The sequence below is a fragment of the Diabrotica virgifera genome, chromosome 3, assembly GCF_917563875.1.
Source record: "Diabrotica virgifera virgifera chromosome 3, PGI_DIABVI_V3a".
NCBI classification, from domain to species: Eukaryota; Metazoa; Arthropoda; class Insecta; order Coleoptera; family Chrysomelidae; genus Diabrotica; species Diabrotica virgifera.
Genome location: NC_065445.1, coordinates 48,106,424 through 48,117,419, shown reverse-complemented (window position 1 = coordinate 48,117,419; position 10,996 = coordinate 48,106,424). Strand labels below are relative to the sequence as shown.

At 31.4% G+C, this 10,996-nt stretch overlaps 1 protein-coding gene across 1 annotated transcript in view; it reads right to left on the bottom strand.

The window, feature by feature from the left end:
• Positions 1-3,514: 3,514 nt before the first annotated feature.
• The window catches only part of LOC114325824 (uncharacterized), a 95,833-nt gene continuing 88,351 nt past the window's right edge, over positions 3,515-10,996 (bottom strand). The window contains exons 19-21 of the mRNA XM_050646440.1: positions 8,815-9,066; positions 8,115-8,264; positions 3,515-3,618 (exon numbers count right to left, since the gene is read on the bottom strand). Of these exons, the coding sequence (XP_050502397.1) occupies positions 3,541-3,618; positions 8,115-8,264; positions 8,815-9,066 (480 nt within the window). The 3' untranslated portion in view covers positions 3,515-3,540. The remainder of the gene's footprint in view (positions 3,619-8,114; positions 8,265-8,814; positions 9,067-10,996) is intronic.

The window sequence follows — 10,996 nt, the reverse complement described above, 5'->3', positions numbered from 1 at the left end:
AATCCTAAAGTAATTCAATAGAAGTATTAAATAAATAAATTAATAAGCGATGTAAGCCATGTCACAATGACGACCTTCCGTGGATTTCAGCTGAACTAGCTGAACATCAGATCGAAAAACTGCAAAATACACGTATTCAATATTTTTGAAAATTCCACACCTGTAATTTTGAACCAATCAAAATACGTTATTTTGACAGATCACCATGGCAACGGAGGTATTTTATCGGAAATTTTTTGCTCGTGGGGTACCCAACAGCGAATTATAGTGGAAATTTTTTGACGTTTACAATAACAGAACATTTTTGACAGACTGGTTTTTATTTGTTTACATAATTTAGTTTTGATTCATTTTAGTTACAAAGCTAAGATGTTTTCTACATTCTTCGGACACCTCCTCTCTTCTTAATGGCGAAAATGCAGGACTTTGAATGTTTTCAATTAAGTTTCTATGTCTAATAAAATATATATAATATTTAGACACTAATTTATTTACCTTTTTCCCATTCAGTACTTTCAATTTTGCGTAGTTTAGTTTTAAAAACGCCAAAAAATAATTTTCTATCACTTGTAGTTACTCAAAACTTATGTAAAATTGAAGAATATACTATTTTCTATCTTGAAATGGTATTCCCATGCAACTACAATGAGTAGAAATTACGAATTTGAAAGCCTAAATAATTGCTGACAAAGCTATGGCGCGCTATTAATCTGTTCATGCAGCTTTGGATTTTCAAATGCAAATTTGGTGTGGAATTTTCTTACCGAATACCACGCGAAGTCAAATTAATATCCGGAAATTTTTTTTTGATCATGAATATTTTTAGAAAATTTCCCTCGTCTGCGACTCGGGAAATTTTCAAAATATTCATGATCTCAAAAAAATTTCCGGAAATAATTTGACCTCTAGTGGTATTACTAGTGAAAAATCTATCGAATGGCACCAAACACGTCCCCCCACGGAGGTGGGGTGGGGGATTTAATTTAAAATCTTAAATAGGAGCCCCCAATTTTTATTGCAGATTTGGATTCTTTACGTAAAAATAAGCAACTTTTATTCGACTCATTTTTTCGAATTATGGATGGATCGCGCTATAATCCAAAAAAAACGATTGTTTTAAATGGAAAATAAATTAAAAAATGAAAAGTCACCCACTATATGGAAAACTTAACTTAACCTTTTTCTGGTTTGAACACATACTATTCACAATTCAATAGGTCCCCATAACGCTCGAGTAACTGCAAATTTAGCATACTTTCCTCCCCTACTATGATGATTTATCGATGAAAAACATGGCTAGTAGTTAAAGCCCCTAACTTTTTTATTTTTCAACATAGGCAAATGAATCAAAAAAGAAAATGTTAAGAAAGCCTAAGGCTATAATTAAGTTTTAATTTCAATATTTTTTATATGCTAGAATAGTCCACAGAGTGTTCCAAACTTTAAGAAAAAAACACAGTATTATTGTTACACCCGGTATAAAATGATATTTAGCTGTCTAGCAACAATATTATTACAACGATATTCTTAAATAATAAGGCTATAACATACTAAAAAAATCACTCAAATCGGACCACTGGTTTAGGAAATTCGTGAAATCAAACATGTCCCATTTTTAAGGTGTTCGGCTAAATTTTCCGGTGTGTGTATATTTGGATAATATTAAAAATTAAAAACAAATGAATAATTACTAATATACGAATATATACAGTATGTCCCTTTAAGTTGGAACCATATGGAAAACTTTTTTATTATTGATTTTACGAAAAAAAGAAACATATTCTTCATAAAAAGTTCTCCATGGTCTAAAACCGAAGATGCAATCATCTGATATTACTTTTGTATTATTACATCTGATATTACTACTAGTAAGTTTTATTATTAGTATATGAGAAATGTCAAAAAATATGAATTTCTGTTAAGAGTAAAGTATCTTTGGAGAAAAAATTTCAATTTTTTTTAATTAGAAGAATGTAGTTGCATATTAGAAAATTATTTTTAAGTCCAAACAAATTTTCGTAATAACAATTTTCAATCTTGTGAAATATATAAAAGTACTTTACTCTTGAAACAAATTCATATTTTTTGACATCCCTCGTATACTATTGAAAAAGCTTGATATCAGATGATTGCATCTTCGCTTTTATACCATGCAGAACTTTTTATGAAGAATATATTTTTTTCGTAAAATCAATAATAAAAAAGTTTTCCATATGGTTCCAACTTACAGGGATATACTGCTTATATTCGTACATTAGTAATTATTCATTTGTTTTTAATTTTTAATATTATCCAAATAGTATATATTATTAATTTTAATTTTCAAAACATATCTAAATATTATGATATAATAATAAATCCACTTAGTAAATATTTGATTAGTTTTATTTACATGACTGAAACAGTATAGATATTTGCTCAATAATAATAAAAAAATTCGCTTACAAATCCTACACCGATACAGTTAATTTCTGGACCAAAATAGCATAGGATATGTAACTAATATTGTGCATACAAAACCTACTCGAATTCAGTCGCCCCATGACTGAAATAGTATAGGTTTTGTACGAAGGATAGGAAAAGACCCAGAAATTTTGTTAACGATAAAACGAAGAAAACTCGAATATTTGGGTCACCTGATGAGAGGTCATAAATACGCATTACTTCAAAATATAATGCAAGCTTTGGCTGCACCACTAATGAACTTTTTAGGTCAGCTGTAAACAAGGTCAGGGTAGCCTTGATGATTTCCAATCTCCGATAGGAGTGGCACAAGAAGAAGAAGAAAAAGAAGAAGAAGAACTTATACTTCTCTTGTATTATTTGTATTTTATTTAAATATTAAACTAATTTTAATACTTACTACTTTCCAAAAAATGTTATTAAAACAATACACCAAAAAAAAGTAAGTGACCTCAGCGGAACATGACTGCGCTAAACTCTAAATACTGCTTGACTACGGTTATCGGGCGACAACCGTGTAAGTCAGCATGCTATGGCCATATAATCGATACCAAAATAAATTATTTTGACAGATTGTACAAATAATATTAAGATTGCTTTTTAATCTTCTTTGGGACCGTTCAAGTATTACGTAACGCAGGTTGAGGGGGGGGTTCAAAAATCTTCAAAAATTGCGTTACGTAATAGTTAAACGCCCATTACAGTGCGTTACGTAGGGGGGGGGCAAAAATCTTCAAAAATGGCGTTACGTAATACTTGAAAGCTCCTTATCATATTTTAATACTTTATTATCCTATTCCCGATGAAGGCAAATCCAAAGACACAAAATTTATAATAAATATACTTACTAAAAATATATTTTTTTCACACTTTATTTGCTCTGATACATACATAATTTGAAATATTTAGCAACTAACTTCATATTGTCTGCATTTTTTCCGTATTTCCGAAAATTACGTTGACATTCTTGATCAGCTTTTAATTTTTTAGATTTTTTGCTTTTAAATCATCAATAATGTTTTATTTTTTTCAATTTTCATTAAGAATAAGATTAAAAAGAAATAATTTATTTTAAAACTAGATAGAACACATGTGATTATACAAAGAACACTCATCTTTAATCAGTTCGAGGAGATCTTCATCCGAAAGTTTATTCTGAAAAAAAGATTATGATAAATATAAGTTTTTATAGATTTGAACTGAACTTCGAGAACGATTAATTAATCTATTTGTTTAGGTATCTTTTCATTTTAATGTTCGATTCATTTGACCATTTTACTATTTTTGTTGGAAATAAGCCACAATTTTACTTTAAAATTGTTTTTTTTTTATTTAAACAAAAATGACCCTGCATCAACTACTAAGAGTTATTAGCAGGGGGTACAAACACAAATTATAAGTATTCAATTTCTTACAATGTATACATAACTAAATCTATTCCATTAAACACTGTAAAAAATGTCATTCAAATATTTCAGCACTTGGTTGAACTGGCAGCTTAGTAGATCCTTCATGTTGGTAGAGAGGTTATTTTTCTTCTTTCTTGGGTGTATGTTTTGCATTCTAACAGAATATGTTTTACAGTGATTTGGATCTTGCAGTTGTGGCAGAAAGGGATGGCTTCTTTATTTATTAAGTGTATATGGGTTGGTATAGTATGTCCTAATCGTAGTCGAGTGATTATCACTTTTTCACAACGTTTAAGTGGGAGTGGTAAGGTGGTGCCGACAGTTTCTATAACTTCTTGTAATATATTGGATGTGGAATTCCAGTTACTCTGCCATAAGTTGGTAACATGTTTTTTAATGGAGGTTTTATGGTCGTTTTTTGTTAGCATGTTTGCCACAGTGATGCTTTCATCTAGTGCAGCTTCATTCGCAAGTTGGTCCACTTCTTCGTTTCCCTTGATTCTCACGTGTGATGGCACCCATAAAAAAGTTATTTCTATGTTTTTTGTTGTTAGTAGTATGAGTTCATTTTTTATTAGCATTATAATCTCATTTGGTGGATACAATTGCTGTAAAGCTTTTAGTGTACTTAATGAGTCTGATATTATAATATAATGAGGTGCGGATTTTCTTCTGCAAACTTTCAGTGCCTCTAAAATAGCCAGTGCTTCTCCAGTAAATATGCTACAATTCAGAGGGAGTCGTATTTTAAAATGGTCTGCTCCATGTATGTAAGCCGCTGCTAGTCCTGATTGAGTTTTTGATGCATCTGTGTAGATATGTTCAGAATTAGGATATAGGAATATTATTTCATGGTATGATTGATGTATTACTGTTGGGTTAGTGGATATTTTGGGATAGCGAGTAAGGGATGTATTTACAATTGGTGAACTAGTTGATCAAGGGGGAAAGTTTTGGGTTGGATTTATGACGGCACTAAACTGCTCACAGTCGTAACCACTGAATTTTAATCTTTCATGAAAAGGGAGTGTATTCATAAGTTTATTTTTGTAATTACTGATACATTTAGGTTTTAATATATTTGAATGCATGGGATTTTGATGGTTTGATGATACACGAATTGCATAATTTAGTGACAATTGTTGCCTTCGTAAGTGTAAAGGTAATTCGTTAGCTAATACTTGAAGGCTGTTGGTTGGGCTAGTTCTAAATGCGCACAGAGCAATTCTTAATGACGTTGTTTGAATTGACTTTAGTTTTTTTAATGTAGTTTTTTTGGAAGTATCATAACATATTGAGCCGTATTTTAATTTTCTACGTATAAGTGATTGGTATAAGTTTAATAGGGTTATTGTATCTGCTCCCCACGTACGGTTTGAGAGAATTTTCAGGAGATTAATTCTAGGTTGACATTGTTTTTGCAAGGTATGTATATGGCTTTTCCAGTTTAGGGTCCAATCTAGAGTTAACCCCAGGCAATTTATTTCGTTTGTTTCTTTTAGAGTATGTCAATTTAACGTTAGATTAACGTTCTTTATATTTTTCCGTTTGCTGAATATTATGTACTGTATTTTTATAGTATTTTTTAATGTATTTTTATAATAAAATAAATCAAACAAATTTTATTTTTGTTACTTAATAAAAAATAAATTTTAAAGTAAATGACTTTAAAATGATATTTTGTCAATACTTTTGAGTTGTATTCCTGAGACGACTTTTTGTAAGATAAGATATGACGACTTTATTAGAAAATACACGAAATTATTAGATTATATGAAATCAACTTTATACAGGGTGAGTCATGAGGAACTGTACATACTCCTACCTCATATAGAGGCTCCTATGGGGAATAACAAATGACCATTAAAAAGTGTCTGCTCCTGCTCCCATTGTTTAATAATATACAGGGCGAGTTTTGCATTTTGACAGAAATTTGTATTCGTCATAATTTTTGAACGGTCAGATCGATGTGTATCTTATTTTGGCCAATCGTTACACTATTACCACCTAATCAACTGATTTATTCAAACTAGAAAAAAATCAGGTCCGGCTTTAAAAAATTAGTTCGTTTGGGTCTTAGAAAAAATTTCACCCTGTATACGCTTTTTGAAAAGTCTAATATGAATTTTACAAATTAGACAAATAGGCAATTAAAATGGCATATTTATTTTTTTCCCCACACGATTACTTAATTTTTTATAAAAAAATCAAATTTGACTATGAACTAAAAGTTTGGTAAAGTGAACCATAGATTTAAAAAAATTAACTTTTATTACAAAAATTAATTTTTTTAAAACAAATATTTAACTTATGTTACCACCCAATCAACTGATTTATTCAAACTAGAAAAAAATCAGGTCCGGCTTTAAAAAATTAGATTGTTTGGGTCTTAGAAAAAATTTCACCCTGTATACGCTTTTTGAAAACTCTAATATGAATTTTACAAATTAGACAAATAGGCAATTACAATGGCTTATTTAATGCTTACACACTTAATTTTTTATTAAAAAATCAAATTTGACTATGAATAATTAAAAGTTTGGTCAATAAAGTGAACCATAGATTTAAAAAAATACCTTTTATTAAAAAAATTAATTTTTTTTGAACAAATATTTAATTTATGTTACCACCCAATCAACTGATTTATTCAAACTAGAAAAAAATCATGTCCGGCTTTAAAAAATTAGATCGTTTGGGTCTTATAAAAAATTTCACCCTGTATACGCTTTTTGAAAAATTCATATTAGAGTTTTCAAAAAGCGTATACAGGGTGAAATTTTTTCTAAGACCCAAACGAACTAATTTTTTAAAGCCGGACCTGATTTTTCTAGTTTGAATAAATCAGTTGATTGGGTGGTAACATAAATTAAATATTTGTTAAAAAAAATTAATTTTTGTAATAAAAGTTAATTTTTTTAAATCTATGGTTCACTTTACCAAACTTTTAATTCATAGTCAAATTTGATTTTTTTATAAAAAATTAAGTAATCGTGTGGGGAAAAAATAAATATGCCATTTTAATTGCCTATTTGTCTAATTTGTAAAATTCATATTAGAGTTTTTAAAAAGCGTATACAAGGTGAAATTTTTTTTAAGAGCTAAACGAACTAATTTTTTAAAGCCGGACCTGATTTTTTACTAGTTTGAATAAACCAGTTGATTAGGTGGTAATAGTGTAACGATTGGCCAAAATAAGAGACACATCGATCTGACCGTTCAAAAATTATGACGAATAAAATTTCTGTCAAAATGCGAAACTCGCCCTGTATATTATTAAACAATGGGAGAAGACACTTTTTAATGGTCATTTGTTATTCCCCATAGGAGCCTCTATACGAGGTAGGAGTATGCACAGTTCCTCATGACTCACCCTGTATAAATAACTAATTTGATACTTAGGAATAAGTATCAAGTGAGGTCAGAGCATGTGATTTGTCTTTTAAAAACAACTACATACATGTAATTATGACAGTAAAATTCTGCTGTTAGTGATTCCATATTAAATCATGAGGAAAAAACACCCTGATCCTATGCCATAGTCAGTATTTGCCCTTACATATAGTTTACTCCCAATATTAACATCAAACTCTTATTTTACATGTAAGTTATTTGAAAACATAAATGATGTATACTTGTTATATAAGGTTAAGGTCAAGGGGTTATTGACTTACTAATATTGGTATTCTCTTTCTATTGGTTTCCTCTTTTAATGTATGGATACCTAATAATATTGTTATATTATATGGTATTCTGAACTGAATTCGCTTAGCCGAGATTCATTTTGACACATTCAGAATAGGAAACATACAACACAAAAATTCCTACCTCACATTATTAACTGCTCAAATCAGCTTAATCTTTTATTAAAAAAATAAAAATTATTGGAAATAGTGGGAGTGTATACTAAACTCATAAAATTTTGTGGAATTAATTGTTTCAAAATATTTTTATTTTGTACAATAAATAATCTTTTCATTTGTTATCAACACATTATAATGGTGTAAGTAAATAATTATTGATTGACGCAAGGTTTATGTTATTTATGTCTGTTTACTATTAATAATATTGGCTAGGAGCAGGTATGTTTGGTTGTGTAGTAATTTCCAGTCACGTCTAGCAAAATAAACTTCTCAAAAAAGAAATTACTAACATCACTAGACAGTTGTGTCTCAGATTAGCGAATCTGCTTTTATATGGATACCTAATATTTTCTACAGGTTTCTAATTAGTAAAATTTATTACCTTTATTGCGTGGTTTAAACATTGATCTGCCTCATGTTGTCTTTGTAACTTGAAGTTAACTAGAGCCAAATAACCCCAAATTTCAGCGTACGTATTGTCCATTGCATTTGCTTCAGAAAAACATTCTTCAGCACTAAGGAAGTCCTTTTGCTTAGAACAAAAAAATTGAAATTGGAAATGAAACGAATTGAAAAATTATTAGGGTGGTTAGTGGTAATAAATTCGTAAAAACCCAGCAGAACACTGTGGTATGTTAACAACATTTTTTTTCTGCTAGCTTGAAATCTTAAGCTAGCGGAATCGATCCCCTTAAGGGTGGTTTAGAGACAACTATTATTAGGGTGGTAATAAATTCGTAAAACCCTACCAGAATACGGTGGAATTTCAAAAAAATATATTTTTTTAGTTCGACTTGCTTTAATAATAATCTAGCGGAACATCTCCCGTTAAGGGTGATAAGAGGTGAAAAATTAATTGGGCGGCAATAAATTAGTGCAAAGTTGATGAAAAAATATGGCGTAGGTTAAATTGGATTCGCTCATATGGCCCCGCTAGCTTAAGTGTCCTGTATGCTAACATTTTTCCTGGCTTGAGTTGACCACTCACAGCGAAGTGAGTTTTTTCGCCCGACTGGCCCGCTTAGCTGTCAGAATGAAATTTAGGGAATCGTATATTATTTAAAATAACCGTTGATACTTACTTCATAATATAATTTTCCTGCCATATACCACGTATAAGGAGACGGATTATATTTGCAAGCCAATAACATCAAGTTTCTAGCTTCCTGGTCAGCGCCTTTATCTATTAATACTTGCGCCAAATTAACAGTCACTAAGTGTAAGTAAACTGGTCTATTGTATGATTCTAGGGCATAATAATACTGTTTCTCAGCCTCTCCCTTTCGGTCTAGCCCCAGAAAGCAATGTCCTGCAAGACTTGAGGCCGCATAATTCTAGAAAAGTTTTAAAATATATAATAAATAACTCGTTCAATGCTCACGACGACAGTGTGTCGTCACGAGGGTTTCATCAAAAGTGGCTATGACGTACGAGTGTCGGCGGTAGTACTGCGTTACTAAATCAACCATTTAAGTTTAGTGAAATGTATCCTCCAGAATATCCTCTTCTACGTAACGCTATAGTCCAAGAAGAGTTCTTGGAGGCAGGCACGTAGCCAAGGGAGGGGTCCATGGGGTTCGGACCCCTCGCAAAACTACCTCGGCTTTGGTACCAAGGCAGCAAGTTTATCTCCAAGTTATTATTAACATTTTTGAAAAAGTGAACGTAATTATTATTATTTTTTACTAGGATTATTTCTGTTTTTATTCAGTGTACGGATCAAAGTATATCCAATTTAAAAATCAGATTTAGCAAAAACGAAAATATTCTATCAGGATTTCAAATTCTTTTACCTGCATTTGCCTCTACAGAAAAAGCAAAATTACTAGATTTGGCTGCCCTATTACTCCCGCGACACTTCTCTTGCAGCAATAAAAGCTGAATATACATATGTTATGGTGTAACTGTAATACACTATCATCTTTGGAACCAAATACCGAAGTTCTCCACGTAATGAAACATTCATGTCATAGAGCGAATAGTATAGCTGAGGTGGAATTGGGCGGGTCATGTAGCCAGAATGGAGAACGGTGGTGGACCCAAAAAATTACAGTGTGGAGACCACGAACGGACAGAAGAAGTAGAGGTAGACCACCTACACAGATGGACAGACAACGTCAAAAGGGTTGCTGGCAATTGGTTGCTGGAAGCCCAAGATCGACAGAACTGAAAGAAATTAGGGGAGGCCTATGTTCAACTTTGAATGCAAAAGGCTAGATGATGATGATGATATATTAAATAACCCAAAATTATTGAGTAGACAGCTGAATAGAAGACCAGGTGTACTCTTTTCTACGGAATTCTATATTTCGTTAGTAGTCACTAGTCACTAACATCATCAGGGAAGCTAAAATGATATTAAAGGTACAATGGTGAAATTAGCTATTAAAAACAACTTACTTTACTAGGATGAGATTGTCGTCATATAGATGTTATATCGTAGTAAAGTAGTAAACACTTTTGTTATTGCAATTTTTAAAATATTAAAATAGTTTTTTCAAATTTTGCATATGGATCTAAAATTTATTCTGAATATTTTTTTCAATACCTTACCGTCTAATCTAACAAAAAGTTTGAGTTGTATTTGGACCTCCCTCAAGAACATTTCCTGGCTACGTGCCTGCTTGAAGGGACCAAAAAATGAACTTCCTCATGGAAGTGACCTCGCACAGATTGTATACTAAAGATATACACCAACGACCAACCCATAAACCCACAAACAAGACAATCTATTTACGCTGATGATACAGCTGTGGCAGGTCAGGGAAATACCATCAATAAATGAAGTCAAAGTTAAACTGACAAACGCCCTGGGAGATTTAGCACTATACTCTGATGAAAACCATCTGAAACCCACAAAACGCAGATGTGTGCTTAGAGCTTCACGATATGCGATAAAAATATCGATATTTTATTGATATCGTATCGAAAATTAATACGATACCGATACAATACATACCCTAGCAATATTAATGTTGATACGATACTCAGTATCTGAAATCAACTGAAAACGACTGAATCGACGACAACAAAATCTGAAAACGACCTTGCTTCGATATTATTGTGAATGTCGATATCGGGAAAAAATAAAACGCAAGGTGACTGCTGCATAAGGCCTATTATACAGTTAAAATATTATTAGAGTTATAAGACGCACAAGCGCGTATGCTCTCCATTAGTGCGAGAGAGAAGGACGATGAACCCAATAAGTCAACCCATTTCGATATTTTATTTTTAAAATCATCAGATAATATCGATGTTTTT